The 19,456-nt window shown below is 47.4% G+C and overlaps 1 protein-coding gene across 10 annotated transcripts in view; it reads left to right on the top strand.

Moving 5' to 3' along the window:
* DENND1A (DENN domain containing 1A) overlaps window positions 1-19,456 on the top strand; it is a 263,639-nt gene that overhangs the window by 235,519 nt on the left and 8,664 nt on the right. For 6 of the 10 annotated variants that reach the window (XM_083597231.1, XM_083597226.1, XM_083597234.1 and 3 more), the window contains 2 exons: window positions 2,180-2,236; window positions 11,660-11,748. In XM_083597231.1, coding sequence (XP_083453357.1) covers window positions 2,180-2,236; window positions 11,660-11,748 — 146 coding nt within the window. The remainder of the gene's footprint in view (window positions 1-2,179; window positions 2,237-11,659; window positions 11,749-19,456) is intronic. The other 4 variants (XM_083597233.1, XM_083597229.1, XM_083597232.1 and 1 more) reach the window with 1 other exon arrangement.

Genomic DNA, 19,456 nt, shown 5'->3' with positions numbered 1-19,456 from the left:
CCAAGCCAAAGGCCAGGCGGAACAACTCTGTCTTACAGGCCCTGCGGAAAGAAATCAGATCCTGCAGGGCCCTGGTCTCATGAGGCAGAGCGTTCCACCAGGTCGGGGCCACTGTTGAAAAGGCCCTGCCTCTGCTTGAGGCTAATCTGACTTCCTTAGATTTATTCACTGTTAGCAGTGAATAAAGCAGGAGCTGCCTGGAGAAGCCCCCGCCCTTCACTTCAGGAGAGCTCAGAGCACTCTGCTGTGTTTCTTACCTATTGTGCAGGTTACAAATATGGTAACCTACGGTGGCAGGGGGTTGTCCTTTGCTGATACAGGGTAGTGATGAGGAACATGTGGCTCTCCAGATGTTTCTGGACTCCAGCTCCTGTTGGGGACGCTGTCTGGGGCTGATGAGAGTTGGAGTCCCAGCGTTCTCTCTGGGACCACAGGCGAGCTCTTCTTTTTCAAGAAAAGAGGGTAGGAAGCCCACGTCCTATCTGGGGCTTTTCGAGATCAAAGGCAGTGTCTTCAGACCCTGGAGAAGTGGTGTGAAATCCACACCATCACCATCTCTGGGCTCAGGCCAAGGCTCCTGGCCAATGCCCTCGCAGTGGGCGCATGCAGAGTGCATCGCGGCAGCCATCAGGAGAGCCGGGAAGCATTCCGCCCCACCTCCCTTGCGGAGACCCCACTGCCTGTTCCTTTGACAACAGTCCTGTGACAGTAATTTAGCTGCCTTCAGCAGCACCAGCGTGGACATCCACAGCCTCATCTATGTAGCACAGGTAATTAGGCTGATGTTCCACCACAGCTTCCACTTCTGACCTTTTGGAAACAATGTGTTTTGCTGCATCAACAAATTAACTGCAAATCGGATGCTGGTTTTAGTAAATATAATTTTCACATCCTTTGAATATGTGTTTGCAGTATGACGGGGGGGGGGGGGGCTCCTGAACTTGAAAAGAGAAAGCACTGTGGGAGTGGGTGGGTGGGTGTCCTTCTGCAGCCCCCTTGTTCCTTGCCTTGCCAGAAAACCGAGGGCCTTCCTCACAGGCCACCTCCATTCCAGCCGTGGCCGTGACTGGAATGCTTCAAATGCGGGGAGAATGAGATGCGTCCCCTGTGGCCAGTCCTACATGTAGGCAGGAGGGGGAAACATTCCATGCAGTTGCACTGTTCAAATGGGAGTTTGGTGCTGAGTATCACAGCCCACGCCCAGAGGATCTCTGGTCTTCTTTCATAATTTAAAAAAGCAAGCTTCTAGCCCTTAACTTTTCATAGAGGCTGGAGAGAGTCTGGGCACTGCAGGATTCCACAGGGGCTGGCATGAGCAGCTCTTTGCATTTCCTCATGACAAGATGGGGGGGGGGGAGAAAATCTTATCAGTTTTCCTTGGAGTACAGCGTTTTTGGTTTTGCTAACCGTTCTGCAGACCCCTGCATAGAGCAGAGCACAGGTGTGCAGTGAAGGTTTTAGTCTCTCTGCTCCTTTATAGAGCTGGCTTCCCCAGCCTGGTGCCCTCCAGCTGTTTTGGACTGCAATTGGGGCTGATGGAAGTTGTAGCTGAACAAAGCTGGATGGCACCAGGTTGGGCAAGATGCAGCCAGATTCTCCACATTTCAAGGGTTGCAAAAGCACCACACTTCTAAATGACGTTCACAGTGGCTGCAGTGCTGTATTTTGGCCTGTGTATGTGTTATAAATCTTAAAAGATATAATGCATGGTTTTCCCAGAATGTAAGAGCAGCTGTACTGGGTCAGACCGAAAGTCAGTCCCGTCTAGCGCCCTTCTTCCTACAGTGTCCAACTGGATGCCTCCTCTGAGAAGCAAGCAGGGCAGAAAGGCAACAGGCCTCCCCTGATGCCTCTCTCCTCACCCCTCCAAACAGCTGGTATTCAGGTAGACTGCCTCTGAACAAGGATGCTCCATTGAGGAGTCACATCCAGTATCCAATGATAGACCACTACCACTGCCTCCGTGACTTTGTCTAATCCCCCAAAAGGGCTCCTGAAATGGACTAGAGATGGTTCCCCACCCCATTTACCTGCCCCGTAGTGGTGTTAGACCTGTCAGCTGCAAAAAGCTTGGGGGTGCATCTCAAGGAGGCCTTAAGGCACTGCGTATTTAGCATGCAGCAATGTCAAGTGTGCATTGTATTTGCTGATGACTGAAGTTTCCACTTTGATGCCACAGCTAAGCACCCGACCAGCAAGACCACCTCCTCCCAAGATCCACCGCTCCTCCAGGCCCGTGAGTAGCTGGCCGTTCTTCCTTTCTGCTGCCACCTTTAACCCTGCGCTCTCCATAGCCTTACTAAATCCTGCTTGGTGGGCCTTGCCAAGCCCAAAAGGGAACCACTGCCCTTTCGTTGGTAGACTTAAGTCTAAAGGTCTTCCTTTTGCTCTGCTTGTCTTCAGCAGGGTCTCTGCTGCTCTGGTGACACCTTTCTCTCACTTTCAGCTCCTCTAGGCTCCGCATGCAGTTTTAGCTAGTGAGCTTTTGACGACTTGCATCGGCCTCTAAATTTGGACCCTAGGTTTGCAAACATCCTCAGCACTCTGGATCTGTGCCCTCCATGTGTTCTGGAAGAAAACAAAAGCAGTCACAGAATCACAGAAATGTAGACTTGCTAGATGAAGATCAGGTTAATTTTTCCTTTCAGTAATCAGCATATAACTGGAAACAAGTAGCTTTTCAAGCAGAGGACCTTGCAGTCATTCGGCACAGGATCTACATTAAGGAAATGCTGGTCCCGTCTTAGCAGCATTTCATTCTCCTTCATATGTCCTCATTGCCAGATACCTGCGAAGATGTGGCATTGATTCTAGGACTCTTCCTCCTTGCCCAAAGAAGGAGGTTGGTGCCTTGTGTGGAAGAGTGGTTAGCATGTTGGACTTGGGTTTGGTGAGACCACATCCCTGGTCAGCAGTGAAGTTTAGTAAGCTAAAAAGGATCCTGTCTTGGGCAGGATCTGCCCCCCAGGCCCCCTGGCCCTGACAAACGCCATTCCAGCAGATGACGCCATTGCTCCTGCTGTGAAAAACACACCTTGACTGCCCACCCCAACATCCCTGCACCACAGTTGATGTCATTCAGGCTGCTCTCCTTGCAGTCTTTGGATTTTTGACCTGGCAACCCTCATTTTACCAGAGAACCCTGTTTTCTTTAATCCAATTTCTTCCATGAAAGTGAGATCAAAGAAACCAAGGGCAAGTTTCCAAACTGTCTTGCTAAAACTGAATAAGGGAATTTTGCTGCTGTTGCTGCTTCAGATTCCTGCTCCTGTTGGTTGGCAGCCAGGTAGGGTGTGCCATTTGCTCTAAACTTCCAGTGCATGTTTTCTGAGTTTAGTTCCGGTCGTGCATGTCTTTGCAGTGGGTGTTCAGCTCAGCACGTCATTGTTATGGATTTATGCATTGATAATTTCCTTTCCTACATGTGTCAAAGGTGGTGCTGATTGCTTCTGCCTCTGTTGTTCAGAGCCCTTGATGCTGGAGACCCTTGAGGATTTGTTTAGATTCATTACCTAGGAAATAAACTTTCTCTCTGTGTTTTATCACCCTATAGCTAAAAGCTTTGGGTCATGTTCCCCTTGTTCTCCTCCCAGGAGGCCCTTGCAGCAAGAGTTTACACAGACAAAATACTGCTGAGCAACCTTGCTCCAAGCTGGCTGGTCTTGACATCAAAGCCCATTTTGCCAAGGCTGTTTGATCTTTCAGCTGCAATGCCTTAGTTGTCCTCTGAGATATTGTCACCCGTCTGTGTGCCAAACATGGTGGATTAGAGGGCTGGGAGTTAACCGCAGAAGGTGCCATAATAGCTGGTTGTTCCTAGATGGGAAGCTTCATCGCAGGACATGTCGGAAGGGACATCCCTGCACAGCATTCCAATTTCTCACAACTTGGGAGACTTTGGTTACACAGAACCAACTTGGAGGAAAACTGTTGATGCTCCCAAGTGATTCTTGGGAGCTTCACAGATGGTTTCATGCAGTCAGAGTCTCTCAGATCATGTTGCTACTCGCAGGACTCCTCTCTGCAAAAAGTAGTCCCAGGATCTCAGGCCCAAGCTCACAGTGGCATCTGCTTTGAAAACAGTCTGCAAAGTCTCTCCATTTCTGTGCATGTTTTAAAAAGTCACATTCTCCCTGGTGAAGATCATTTGCTAAAAATGTGTCAGGGATCCCTCCCTTTGAATAAATCATATCATAGAATCATAGAATCATAGAGTTGGAAGAGACCACAAGGGCCATCGAGTCCAACCCCCTGCCAAGCAGGAAACACCATCAGAGCACTCCTGACATATGGTTGTCAAGCCTCTGCTTAAAGACCTCTAAAGAAGGAGACTCCACCACACTCCTTGGCAGCAAATTCCACTGTCGAACAGCTCTTACTGTCAGGAAGTTCTTCCTAATGTTTAGGTGGAATCTTCTTTCTTGTAGTTTGGATCCATTGCTCCATGTCCGCTTCTCTGGAGCAGCAGAAAACAACCTTTCTCCCTCTTCTATTTGACATCCTTTTATATATTTGAACATGGCTATCATATCACCCCTTAACCTCCTCTTCTCCAGGCTAAACATGCCCAGCTCCCTTAGCCGTTCCTCATAAGGCATCGTTTCCAGGCCTTTGACCATTTTGGTTGCCCTCCTCTGGACACGTTCCAGTTTGTCAGTGTCCTTCTTGAACTGTGGTGCCCAGAACTGGACACAGTACTCCAGGTGAGGTCTGACCAGAGCAGAATACAGTGGCACTATTACTTCCCTTGATCTAGATGCTATACTCCTATTGATGCAGCCCAGAATTGCATTGGCTTTTTTAGCTGCCGCGTCACACTGTTGGCTCATGTCAAGTTTGTGGTCAACCAAGACTCCTAGATCCTTTTCACATGTACTGCTCTCAAGCCAGGTGTCACCCATCTTGTATTTGTGCCTCTCCTTTTTTTTGCCCAAGTGCAATACTTTACATTTCTCCCTGTTAAAATTCATCTTGTTTGTTTTGGCCCAGTTCTCTAATCTGTCAAGGTCGTTTTGAAGTGTGATCCTGTCCTCTGGGGTGTTAGCCACCCCTAACATATACCACCCCTGGGTATATGTTTCTATACCCAGGCTTGACAGCCTGTGGTCTTCCAGATACTGTCTTCCAACAATACCCATTATCCCTGACTGCTGACCATGGCTGGGGCTGATGAGAAATGGAGCCCAATACCATTTGGAGGGCCACAAGTTCCCCACTGTTGGTTTTAGGCTTTCAAGCTCAATGCCAGCACTGTGAACTGGACTGGTAGGAAAGCTTCGTTCTGCCCCAGCTGAAGTTTCCAAATGCGCAGAGCACATTGCAGCAATCTAATCGAGCTGTGGCAGTGGCCAGATCCCATTTGCGGCACTATGGAGGTTTGTGGAGGACAAAGCTAGTGCTGTGTGCTGCTTCTCATCCACCCTGCAACGCTCCTATCCAGATTCTTTGTTGCTTCGAGCGCTTCATGGCAGCTGGGTTCAGGAAGTGACATCTGCACAGAATCCACGTGGGGCAGCCTTTACCAGCCTGGTGCCCGCCAGCTGCATCATGGCTTCTGTGGCCGGGGCAGATAGGAGTTATTGGTCCAAAACATCATGAGGGAAGCCCACTGTCTGCTGCCTCGGAATACCTCATCCTTCAGTTCCTAAGGGCTGACCAACAAACCACACCTTCCTTTTCTTTCTTCCCTGCAGCAACTCTTAGAATAAAAACCTGGTTCCAGAACCCTGATCCATTTTACGCCTCCAGTACTCTTTCCCTAAGAACCTCTGTGTGTGTGTGTGTGTGTGTGAGAGAGAGAGAGAGAGAGAGAGAGAGAGTTGCTCAAGGAAGGCGGATTCCTCATGTGTCATAAAGGTCAGCTGATGTCCCCAGGTAGGCAGAAATTCCTGTAAACTGCCCATTCAGCCCTCACGTGATTGGCCTTTGCCCTCCACATTGTTGCACAGGCGCATGGCACTTTTGCACTCAGTGCGCATTTAACCCTGTTCTTTGGTAGCGTCTGAAATCCTGCTGTGATTTGGCCCTTCTCCCAACCCCTCTCCCCCATAATAGTCCTCTCAGGATCCAACACAATCCTCTTTAGCATCCCTCCCCTGGCGCTGGGGAGCTGCCTTTGCTGGCAAGAACGGGCTGCGTTCCCCACCCCGAGAGGGCTGCCCCTAAGGTGAAAGTGTTCGCCGCACAGTGACAAGCCAGCTTTAGGCTTAATTAAACAGTTTTCCCTCTCCCTCTTTCTCCCCCCCCCCGCTCCTTCTTTCTCTCTCTCTTGCCTTTCCTTCTCTCTGTGTTTTATCATCCCTAATGAAGCAGTCTCCTCCATCGATCCTGCTGATTGCCAAGCCATTCCTTTTGTTTGCTGGCGCTGAGCCATGCAGCCGCGCTCTGACAGCTCAGCTCCTCTAATTAGCTCTGTTGTTCTTTTCCCCCATGTTTCTCCGCCTTGCAAGTTCACTCGAAGTTGCCGCAAACTTAATCCTTCTATTCCTGCCATGAATTCGGCGCCTTAAGCCGTCTTGATTGCAGAGCGAGAATCAGCCTTGTGTGCAGGCCAGTCTCTGAGGCCTCTAGCATCTGGTCCTCCCTCCTTCCCGTGGGGCAGTGGCATTCAGGACCTCTCTGGGGTCCTCCCGGCTTCCCCAATGCTGCTGCCCTCATGCCATTGCTTTGATAGCAAATTTCAAATGCAAAATGCTGAATCCATGCTGAGCTGCATGCTGGCAGGGCCATTTCCCGCTGTGCAAACCAGGGCTTGAGGGAGGGCAGGTCAGCCACGACTCCTTTGGTCAGAAGCATCTGGCCTTGAGTCCCTCGCCATAGCAGAGAGGGAGGGAGAGAACCCACTTTTTGTCCTTCATAAACCAGCACTTTGCTTGTCTCCCAAAGCCTATTCCATTGTGGAGATTGACCAGTAGACTTCTCTGGAAGGGGTTACACTCCCTATGAGAAAACACTGCTTGGGGTTCTCCTGGATCCATCTTTGTCGCAGGAGGCTCAAGTAGCCCAGCTGGCAAAAGACACTTCTAACCACTTAAAGTGCCTTTTGCCAGCTGGAGCTGGTATGCCAACTGCAGCCATTCTTGGGCTGGGATGGCCTGCTCACATTGATTCATGCATTGGTGACCTCAGGGCTTGAGGGTTGCAATGCCCTCTCTGTGGGGCCAGCCTTGGGCTTGGTCTACGGCTAGATTATTGATGGGGACAGACTATCCCCAGCACGTAATGGGGGTGCTCAAAAGCATGCACTGGTTGCCCGTGCACTGCCAGACCTGTTTCAAGGTTCTTGTGTCAGTTTACAAGACCCTTAAGAGATTTGGGACGGGTTTCTCAGGAGCCACCTGGTCCTTTATATCCCTGCCCAGTCACCAAGGTCTTTGGGAAAACCACTGTTCTGTGGCTCAGATGCTCCGTATCCACCAGGAGCCGAGCATTCTGCTGCATGGAACGCCCTTTCAGCTGAGGTCAGGCAGCCCCCCCCCCCCGCTGAACTTCCCAATTATTATTATTTTATTATTCCAGCAGGCATTTTTACTGAATTCTGATTTTATAATTTTAATTTATTTTTATTTTCACTTTATTGAATTTTTTGTACACTGCCTAGAGACATTTGTGATTAAGTGGTATATAAATTGTCAAAGATAAACAAACAAACAAACAAACAAACAATATTTATTCTGCAGACAAAAACCCTGGAAAGCACAAAAATGCTGTTTCTTTTACAAAAAGCCTTGTGATTGTGTTCTCATTTTGTATTTTTATGTTGTGAACCAGCCTGTGATCTTCAGATGAAGGCTGGTATATAAGTCATTAAAAACAGAAGAAGAAAATATATTTTGGGGACAATATTTTTGGATGGCATGGATACCTGGGCTATGATAAAGTAAGATGACATAGAGGGTTCCTTAACCATATAGTGAGGAGAAGTTTATATGCCGTCTGGGAGAAATATAAATTAATATTAGAACCAAGAATTCCATGGTGGTTATCACTGACTGAAGCAACAACGACCCACAAGAAAAATATGGGTGATAATTGGCCAACCTATAAAGATCTAGAAATGGAATTAAATAATTGCCCTATAAATTCAAAAATTATGAAGAGCTAAAGAAAATAAGTATAACATGGCTAGAACATCACCCGTTTAACGCTGTTTTTGAAATAACATAAAAAACTGAATGGCTTTGAGAATAAAACCTCTATTTTAGAGAAAGATTTGCTGCAAAATTATAAGAAAATCCTATCCAAAATGTACAGGTTACTTTTGAATTGGCATTTAAAAGATAAAGAGATAAAAGATGCAATGAATAAGTGGGAACAGGATATAGGAGACCCGATAGAGCTAGAGATGTGGAAGAAGGTATGGAAGAAAAACCAAAAATTTACAGCATGCTACCAAATAAGAGAAAATGGGATGAAAATGCAGTATAGGTGGTATCTTACTCCTGTCAAATTATCTAAAAATAATGAAAACCACAACAATAAGTGTTGGAAATGCAAATCGCAACTGGGAACCTTTTTTCATATGTGGTGGTCGTGCCCAGAAATCAAAAAATTCTGGGACATGATCTAAGATGAAATGAAAAACTATTAAAAATTACATTTCATAAAAAGCCATAAACATTCCTTCTTGGGATAATAAATAGAAGAATTCCAAAAGAAAAAATAAGACAATTTTTCTATGCAATAACGGCGGCTATGGTATTAATAGCCAAAAATTATAAGGGTAATTATATACCAACTAAAGAAGAATGGCTACAAAAGTTAAGTGAGTACTTGGAACTTGCTAAGCTAACCGAAGCCTTAAGGAATAAGTCTAACAAAACTATCCAGAAGGAATGGAAATGCCTAAATACTTGTTTATCGAATCAAGGTTCAACAACCAAGATTTGGCTGTGTATAGAATAAACCAGTAAGTGAGAATATGACTCCTCATACCAAGATGAGGAATATAATGAAATACAGAGAAACTGTCTTAGCCACAGGAAATCAGCTGCTGAGTGATTGACAGAAGTCAAAACCAAAACCAAAAAATAAGCAGATGGAACCCATCCCAGAAAAGCCAGCACCTCAGCAGAGAAACGGCTCCCTGGAGTGTCTTTCTTAGTTATTTACTTTACTGTTTATATTCTTTGAATTTGTTCCATTTTCGTTGCTTATTTATTTTTGTACCTGTTTTGTTTTTGTCTGTACGTATGTAGGGTGTGTGTGTGTGTGTGTGTGTGTTTCTTTTCTTTTCTTTCTTTGTCTTTATTTGCATAATAATAAAAAAGAAGAAGAAGAAGAAAAGATTGACTTGGGCCAGTTTTGGCCATGCGAAGCCCTTTCTTTTAAGACACATTCATAAGAAAGCCTTTCTGTAACGTTAAAAACTTAGGCGGAAAAATCATTAAAAAACAATGAAGCATTGATAGAATTAAACCTATGTAAATATATAAAATATGTTTAAAACGTACAAATGGTTAAAATAAAAACAGCATGGCACCAGCCCTTTCATTAAAAACAGTCAGTTCCCCAAAGGCTGTTGGCCCAAGAACATCTCTTCACCTGCCAGTCGAAGGACAACATCCAAGTACATTTCTTAGCACAATTCAAAGTGCTGGTGCTGACCTTTAAAGCCCTAAACGGCCTCGGTCCAGTATACCTGAAGAAGCATCTCCACCCCCATTGTTCTGCCCGGACACTGAGGTCCAGCTCCGAGGGCCTTCTGGCAGTTCCCTCCCTGCAAGAAGCCAAGTTACAGGGAACCAGGCAGAGGGCCTTCTTGGTGGTGGCACCCGCCCTGTGGAACGGCCTCCCATCAGATGTCAAGGAAATAAACAACTTTTAGAAGACATCTGAAGGCAGCCCTGTTTAGGGAAGTTTTTAATGTATGGTGCTTTATTATGTTATCGTTTATGCTGGAAGCCTCCCAAAGTGGCTGGGGCCACCCTGTCAGATGGGCGGCATATAAATAATAAATCACCGTATTTTTCGCTCTATAAGACGCACCAGACCATAAGACGCACCTAGTTTTTGGAGGAGGAAAACAAGAAAAAAAATATTCTGAATCTCAGAAGCCAGAACAGCAAGAGAGATCACTGCGCAGCGAAAGCAGCAATCCCTCTTGCTGTTCTGGCTTCTGGGATAGCTGCGCAGCCTGCATTCGCTCCATAAGACGCACACACATTTCCCCTTACTTTTTAGGAGGGAAAAAGTGAGCCTTATAGACCAAAAAATACGGTAAATCACTGTTAGGGCTAGCTGCTTAAAGTGAGGTTAAGTAGGCTGGGGGCTTCCCTTGGAGACTCTTGGAAATGGCCAAGACCCACATTTGTAGCCAGTGATGCGCAGAGCACAGTTCTGCTCCCTGTTTGCTTGAGGGCCTGTCTTGTGCAAGCTGTATGCATGGTGAGACCTCCGCCCATTGGAGGCTCATTCCTAGCCTCTCTGTTTGTGAGGTACTAAGCGAAGTGAGTATGTTGCAGTGTTGATGTTGCAGTGTTGATGTTTTGACAACCTGCCTGGGAGATAAGTTTCAAATTCGTCAGTTCACTGTTCTGTCTCCACTGTTGGAGGCAGCAAAGCTATGGCTGCCAGTGGCTGGGAATCGCAAGTGTGGAGAGTTGCCATGTCTTGCTTGTGGACTTCCCACTGGGCATGTGGTTGGCCCCTGGGAGACCTCATCCAGAAGGCTCTTCCTATGTTCTCCCTTTCTTGTTACGCTCTTAGCTTAACTGCAGGAGAGTGTGCTGCTTTCCTGGAATCTGTGCTCCTGGCAACACACTCCATTAAAACCAGTGAAAGACACCCAAAGCACCTCATCCATTAATAGGGCAGTCTGTGCTCTCCACTCAGTGCGGTTTTTCAACCTGTGAGGCACTTCCCTCAGAAGCCATTATTGTGTGGATGCTCAATTTTTTATTTTATTTTATGGTTCTAAGCTGGTTTACACGATTGTAAGTAAACAATACTAGAATCAGGGTTATTCCATATAAAAGGGCTTAGGATTGGGGTGTGGATTTGTTGCAGACAGATGTACACCCTGAAGACTGTTTGGTGCCGGACTCTGGAGCTCTCCGTTACTGTGCACCAGGCTGGATAAGTCCCTGGATGGTGAAGAGTGTTGCCCTTCTCCCCATTCTTGCACAGGCCTCGCACCCAGCCCATTTCAAAGGGGGCTCCTGGAAATAGATTCTGGCATTTAGGAATCTGAAGTGCTTCTGTCCAACTCTGACTTACACGTGGGTCCTGAAGTTTCACTTTGGGAGTTCATGCCCCGAATTTCACAAAGTCACCTGCTGCTTTTTCTCTCCCTGCTTCATGCCCACAGCAGACCAAGTGCCCCCTCCTTGACCTGTGTCTTCCCCCAGGACACAGGTGTGGGGGGAGGAGGTATTCTCGATTGTTCAGTGGAAAACAGTCACCTGTGTCCCTCAAAAAATTAAAAACTCCTTTGTTTGGTTATTCTGTCTGTCCACCCACCATCTTCTGATCTTCCAGGGTTGGACGTCTTGCTGATGAAATTGTACGCAGGGCATTTAGCAAAGGGTGTCGTTGTCATTTGCAGGCATGTTGAAATGGGATCCATGTTGAAAAGGAAGGGGTTGATTTTTGTAGGGTCCATATGATTTGTGTAGCTTGTTAGAACTGCTGAAAATGTCTCCACTCTCCTGTCACATAGGTTCGGCCCCCCAGACCCCAGGTGGCCAGGAGGCCCAAAAGCAACGTTGCCACTGATGGCCAGAGGACTTCCATATCCAGCCCAGACCAGTGAGTAGCTGTGCCTCTGCATTCCTCTTGTCTGAAGTGTAGGGGGGGGGGAGCGGTTGTCGTGGGGGGATATATTCCTCCTATCCTTCCATTTCTGCCACTAGTGCAATAAAGTTGAGAACATTCTGCAAACGTCAGCCTGGTGCTAAAGCCTCTCAAGTTCTAAGAAATATGCTTGATTTCTGCGAAGAGGCAAGCAGCTTAACTTTGCTGAGGGTCTTTGGGCCCAGGATGGGTGGGGGGAGGAGGTATTCTCGATTGTTCAGTGGAAAACAGTCACCTGCCTTTGAACCTGGGCAGGAGCCTCCCGTCAGTGGAACGTGATCGCCCTCTTGTGGAAGAGGGCCAAGGACCCACAGTCATTAAGGAGGGTTGGATTTGTTCAAGGTATGAAACGTGAACAGCTGCACAAAGCAGCTTTGCTTGGGAATCTTTGTTAAAAGTGTGTTTTGCAAATCATGGAGCAAAACCCAGTGATCCCTGTGGCTTCTCTTCACTGCCATCCCCATGTACAATCAGAAGCCAAAGGAGGAGCTAATTGTGTTTTAGAAACAGTTAAGGAAATTGGTCTGCTTTCTACCAAGGAAAGGCAGAATTTGCTAGAGATGAACCATTTAAATATAACAAATTTTGAATGCGCTGTATTCTTTTTCTTATGCGCTCTTTGTATCTGATTACTTCTTTTTCCCTTTTGGGTTATGCGAAAGCATCAGAGAGAATTAAGACTTTTAGATAAATATAGGCACAAGGAAGACTGTTGAGTTTGACCTTCCCTTCCACCATCACTTGTCAGAAAATGGGCTCCAGAGAAGAGTCTGTTTATCCCAATTGAACATAGGAGGGTAAATCCTATGACACTCAGATATTTAATGTTATCCGATTGCCTGTTGCTATTACAGGTGAAACTCGAAAAATTAGAATATCGTGGAAAAGTTCCTTTCTTTCAGTAATTCAACTTAAAAGGTGAAACTAACATATGAGATCGACTCATGACATGCAAAGCGAGATGTGCTTCTACTTCTCAGAGGTCCAATCTTGCTCGATTTGCAATTCTTGTTTTGCTGATTTCCTTGAATATTTTCTGAGATTGTTAATTTGGGGTTTTCATCAGCTGTACGCCATGATCATCGCAATGATAACAAATCAAGGATTGACATATCTCGCTTTGCATGTCACGAGTCGATCTCATATATTAGTTTCACCTTTCAAGTTGGATTATGGAAATAAATGAACTTTTCCACGATATTCTAATTTTTTGAGTTTCACCTGTAGAACAAATCAAGGCTTGACATATCTCGCTTTGCATGTCACGAGTCGATCTCATATATGAGTTTCACCTTTGAAGTTGAATTAGTGAAAGAAAGGAACTTTTCCACGATATTCTAATTTTTCGAGTTTCACCTGTAAATGTATTTAGTGTCTGATTCTCAAGAGAGTCCTGAGAAAGGGGTGGATAAATTATCACGGGGAGTTTGTGGCAATGTTAATGGGCTTTGCCCAAACTGAAGATGTAAATGTTTCAGCACCAAGGCCCAAGCAGTTCCCAAAACCTCACTCTTGTAAATCACCCTGTCTACCCCTTTGCTGCTTGTAAATCTAGTGGAAGCGACATGTAAGTGTGCTTGCAAGTTCCTTGCCTCAAGTGCTACGTGGGCTTCCTGGGGCTCTCCTCACTACTGCTGCTTCTCCACCACCTCCGCCTGTGAAAGCAGAAGGCTGCCACCAGCCACTTGGTGTTAAAACAAACAAGGCAGCCCTGAGGGAGTCGTGTGGCAAACAAAGTGCCCTCCCCATGGCCCCCTTCCTGGTGACGGAGGCCTCCTCAGGAGGGCCATCAGGAGAAAACGCTGCTCTCCCCCAGGGGGGACCAGGGTGGGATCATCTCCCTTAAGGTCTATTTTCCTTATTATCATTTTTTGTAATATCTAGTCTTACCTCTTAAAAACCACTCAGGGCAGTTCATTAAAGCAAAAACAACACACACACACACACACACACACACACACACACACACACCCAACAAAATTAGTATACATAAAGTAATTCTTAAAAGCATTCAAAAGCTGCAAGTCCCAGGAGCATCAACATTAGAGCCTATTCCCTAATTGGGGGCAGATCATGGCCAGGTTTTAGATGTGTTTGTAAGTTGCAGCTCGTGAATCCCTATTTCTCTTCCCTTCTCCTCTCCCTTTCTCCTCTCTTTCCCCAACTTTTTCTTCAAAGGGGAGGTGGGAAGGACTAGCGCTGATGAAAGCTGTTTTCCCCCTTCTCCTCTACTGAGTCATGAGGGATGCACTTGCATTCCTCCTGGTGACAAAGGGCAGATTCCTTCATTGAGCTCCTGAAGTCCCTTCACAGCCCTTCTCCCCAGGCAGCTCTTGAGCCCAACGGTTCAGAACCGGCAAAGCACCACAGAGGTCAGGTCAGCGCTGCTGGTCACTCCAGCTAGTTTAGTTTCTCTTTAAACACTAGAAGAGTCTTCAGTGCCCAGGAAGACCTTCCTCTTCTTGCTGATTCTTTGGTGGACACTGGCAGAAGGTGGCAGAAAAGGTTCCTCCAAACCGTGGTGCTTCACTGTGCTTTGACTGTTGTGTGCTTTTGCCAGAGGGCAACGGCTGAGGTGCCCAGCCACCCAGAAAGCAGCAGGAGCTCAGCAGTGCCCACACCACAGGTTATTAGTAGCATAACTGGCAGGGGCTCCGTGTGGGCCCATGGCTGCTTGAGCTCCCACAGACCTTCACATTATCAGCTCGTATCAAATATGTGCCCCAAATTCCAGATCCAGGGCCACACTTGGTAACTTCTACTGCTGCTTTTCAGCCAAAGGCCAAGACAACCATTCATTCATCCATGTTCAAAGCATCTTACAACAAAGAAAACAAACAATACCAAAACTGTTTTATAATAACATAGCAAAACAATGCAACAGCAAACATACTAACAAAAAACAAGGTTACATAAACAACATCCAGCATCCAGTACACACACATTTCTTTTCTGAAGGGGTGCTGAAGGATCCCCGAGCAGAAAGGGGCTGGGTTGCTTCCCGGAGACGGCTTTGCCATGGGACACCTCTTCATCTCCACCAGTTTTTCCCTGCCCCCCCCCCAAGGCTGCCCATCCGGCTGCTGCTCCCATTTGTTTCTGCCCCCTTCCCAGTTTTATGTTATGCATTATGTGCTTACAATTTTGTAAGAGACTCTTTTGCATAGCAAGCAAATAATACATTGAATTAATAATATTTCTCAGTCCCAAAGGACTTTTCAGTACAATTAGCCGTGTTGGGAATAGGAAAGAATGTTATGCTGGGACCACAATAAGCTCTTCTTTTGCACAAGTGGCGTGAGATTATCTTAGGGGAAAGGGTTCTCTGTCATGTTTCCTCGGGATGAGTTTTGCATGACTTGAACCTCCCCCTTGCCTATTTGAGGATCAGTGTTCTCCACCCCCCGGAGGGATTAGCTACTGATTTCTGAAGGGCAGAGTGCTTTCCCCCCTAGCATGTGGTTTTGTTCACTTGCTTGAGCCATCTGCTTAGGAGCCACCTCTTCTTCTCTGCACCTGTTCTCTCACTTTGGCCTGAACTGTCTGCCTGTTGGGCTCCAGCGGTGCCTCCTTCTCCTGGTGGCCAGTGAAGGGACGCCTGTCCCTGAGCAGAACTGCTGCTGGCTGTAGCCCGGACTTTCCCAGCCTGCGCTGGTCCTCCCCTGGGGCCTCCCTCCCAGCATGTCCCCTTGGGGGAGTACATGTCCTGCAGCGCGAGTGCAGAGAAGAGAGCCAACAGCTTTCCTGGGACCCGCTGGCACCCCCCCTTGTGCTGTGCAGCTAAGGGAAGGGCTGCGCTTGGCGCCTCAGCCTGCTTTCTACCGCCCTTCCTCCAAGACCTGGTGCAGCTGTGGCTTCCGCACTGCTAGGACGCTGCCAAGCCCGCCAAGGAGTGCCGGCCACCCCAAGCGGTAGCTTGCTGAACTGAGAGTGCCTATGCGGCAACCAACAAGTGAACTCCATGAGGAGCAGCCATCCCAGGGGGGCATGAGCGAAGTGCACCTGTTGCCTGCTGGGCAGCACCCACAGTGAGGTTGGGGAGCACAACACATGCCACCCCACTGTGCTCCTGCACCAGCACCCGTGCCCTTAGGAATCAAGAGACTGCTGTGTCCAAACAGACCTTTGCCCTGGCTTGTGTCAGACTAGGGTGTTCTTTGAAACAAGAGGCTTTTGAAACAGAACCGACCAAGGCCTTCCAGGACCTGCCTTTTGTCCCAAGCCTAAAAGCTCCGAATGAAGCCTGTCTCCTTCCCCATCTCATCCTGGCGACAGGGTTCCTGCCATGTGATGGCCATCCCCATGGCTCAGCCACTTCCCCCCTCAATTCCCCCCCCTTCTTTTGTTTCCTTTCCTTTATCTGTCTTAAGTACGTTTAGGTGTCAATTAAATTTGAAATATCTACATTTGTCAGCACTTGGTTTTTGGCCAACGTGATGTGCTGCTGATTTGTCCAGGCATCCTGACACATTGGTGGGGGGGAGGGAAAGCCCCCGAAATGCAGATTGTCCTCATTAAAACCGAAGCAGCAACTCTCCTAATGGTAGGCAGCGCCGTTGAGCGCGTCTTCGGCTTTATTGCGCCGTGATCCTGACATGATATTTAAAAAGGAACAGCCACGGCTGTCAGCACTGTCATATGCTGGCGCTAACCGGAGACATGTTAAACTAAACATTAGAAGGAGATCAGCAAGCCATCTGCATGGGAACTTGGTGAAAAGATTAGGGAGGCAGGAGCCCCAGCAGTCATGTAGAGAGCTGAGGGCTGGTGCTGTGACGGACAGGTCCCTTACCTCCCCCCACCCCTGCAAAGTTCCCACTGCCGCTCGCCCGCCTCAGAGCCGGCTTGCTGCGACCGCCTTCCCAGAGACAGCTCTTTGTGTGTGAAATGCGAGCGAGTGGTAGGTGGCAGTCGGCAGGAGAGAGAAGCCGAATTGGGTTAATGAGGGAAGAGGCTCACGCCGGATTCAGCTGCCGCAAGCTAATGAAAAATTTACACTTGGACATTTTCAAGCACTCGTCCCTTCCCCTCTTCAACCAAAATCCCGTCCTGGTGCTGAAATTTAAAGCAGGTTGCTGATGGCATCCACTTTGTCATAAGAGGCATCCTTTCAGCAGTGGTGGCTGTTTCTGGGATAGTCAAACTATTTTGGTGGGATGGCTTTCTGGCGATCTGTTCATGTCTTTGATCATTTTTGGGGTCATGCGAAATATATTGTCCCTCCATCTGACTCCTCCCCAGCCTTCAAGCGTCATGTAAGCTTCATCATGAGTGGGCGCTGTTTTCACCGGGAAGGGGGGGTGTATATTTTGTCCCTCCATGGCTCTTTGAGTATGGCTGAGCCAAAATATATCCTGAAAAGCCCAACCTTGTGATTTCACTGTTTCTTCATACTGCCTTCAGAACTAGTAGAGGGAGGAATTAAGCCCAGGCATGCTTAGCTATACGTGCTGAATTTAGAGAAAGGAAAGGTGGGGAGGTTTTCCAGGGTGGTGAGTGTGGTCCAGCACCTCTCCATTCAGAAATTCAGTGCTTCTCCAGGTCTTGCAGTTTCAGCCCCTGGTTACCTGATGACTAGAAAGAAGATATCCTTCTTGAATGATGTTCTAGTCCAGTCCTAAGGGAGAATTCACCCAAGAGCTAAAAACAACATTCATAAATAATTTAAAACAACTAACGCTAGAACTCAGGGACTTCTGATGAAGCTGAAAGTTGGAAGATTCAGGGCAGAGAAAAAAGTATTTCTTTATGCGGCACATAGTCAAAACTGCAGGAGGCAGTGACAGCCCCCAATTTGGATGACTTTTAAAGATTAGACAGATTTTATGGAGAAGGCTACCAAAGGCTGCTCCATGGACAGAGGCAGCGATGCTTCTGAATGCCAGCAGCTGAAAACCACGGGAGGGGAGAGGATTGCTCTTGCGCTCAAATCCTGCTTGCTGGTCTCCCACTAAGGTGTCTTGGCGGCCACGGTGAGAACAGGATACTGGACCAGATGGGCCCTTGGCCTGATCCAGCCTCAGGGCTCTTATGTCAGCTTACAGTCAGAAAAAGAAGTTCGCTCATCAGTGGACCTTTCTGGTGTTGTTGTGTTAGACCTCATTGTGTTGCGGTCTTGCCTTAGTCTTGTACTCTGCAAAAGCGGCACCCAAGTAGTGATTTGCAGGCAGTGCAGCTGCTTTGCATGCAGAAGGTCTCAGGTTCAGGTTCTCCAGGTCTGGCTGGGAGAGACTCCTTTCTGAAATGCCAGAGAGCCATTTCCAGTCAGTGTGGGCAGAACTGAGCTACGTGGCCTCAGTGTTCCATCGTCTGAATAAGCCAAGAGACAACGCCTTACAGGCCTTATGCACTTCACTTGGAAGGGATTGCAAAATGCATAATCTTTGCAAGGCAAATATTGTCTGTCCCCAGTCCCTGGGCTGCAAATTTCACAATACTTTTTTTCAACAGATTTCCCTAAATTTTCCACTGCAGGGTGGGGCACGTACAACTGCAGTGCATATGAATCTAAAGTACAGTGATACCTCGGTTTATGAACTTAATCCGTTCCGGAAGTCCGTTCTTAAACCAAAACCGTTCTTAAACCGAGGCGCACTTTCCCTAATGAGGCCTCGCGTCGCCGGTGCCCTTCCACCGTTTGGATCCCGTTCTTAGAACAAGGTAGAGTTCACAAACTGGGACACTATTTCCTGTTTTGCAGAGTTCGTAAACCGAATCGTTCTTAAACTGGACTGTTCTTAAACTGAGGTACCACTGTAGGTGGATTAATAAAAAACGGAATTAAAAAATGTTGGTTGTTCATGGCCTTTTAGTGCAAAATGTTGCATTGGCTGATTTAGGAATTGCTGCAAAAACCTTCATGCTTAACAGATTCCATTTCCTCTGGTAACTTCTCCTGCACAGGCTCCTTTGACATGAGCAGCAGTGCATGTTTGGCACATCCAGCCCCCTTTCCAATAAAACACCTTGTGGAGCTTATTCTTAGCTGCTGCCTGCCCTGTTGAGATCCACTGAAGTGAGATTGTTTTGTGTGACTGCGGAATCCGGCCCTGGACCTCAGAAATGGCATGTGCTTTACAAATCCTTGTGTATGAGAACACCCCAACCGTTATGTTTTCTCTGGAAACATCCAGACATGTGGGTTGTAAAACTTGTCTGTGTGTAGGCAGAGCACAGAGCATCCACTGACAAGGCAGATGTATTTTTTATAATAATAAATATTTTAGTGATGCGTCACAGCTGAAAAGACAACTCAACTTGTTTTTGAGGAGAAAACTTTGAGCTACCATCTCCAGCAGACTGACGTGGACGCTATTTGTGGGACCAGTTTGCACCTGTAAAACCACCTGCTTCTTTTCTGTTTTTCCTCTCGGGATCATGTAGAGCAGCATTGTCCAGCGCATCAATCGCAATCGACTGGTAGATCGTGGGATTGGTTCTCGCCGATCTCCCCTTCTCTCTCTCTCTCTCAGCCCTGCGCGTTGGCTCCTCAGAGAGAGAAAGGGCTGGTTTAGGTTTACTCAAAAGGAAGGGTGGATCCAGGAGAAAGGGCTTCTGCAGGTTTCATCCACTTCTTAAGGTGGTGCTTGAAGGATGTCAACTCTGCAGTTGAGTTTACCCAGTTTCGGTTTTGAACTATGGGGGAAACCGCTGTGGTTGAGAT

The sequence above is a fragment of the Podarcis filfolensis genome, assembly GCF_964270895.1.
Source record: "Podarcis filfolensis genome assembly, chromosome: Z".
Taxonomy (NCBI): Eukaryota; Metazoa; Chordata; class Lepidosauria; order Squamata; family Lacertidae; genus Podarcis; species Podarcis filfolensis.
Note: the sequence above shows the minus strand (reverse complement) of the source record. Positions and strands in the feature narration are given on the sequence as shown.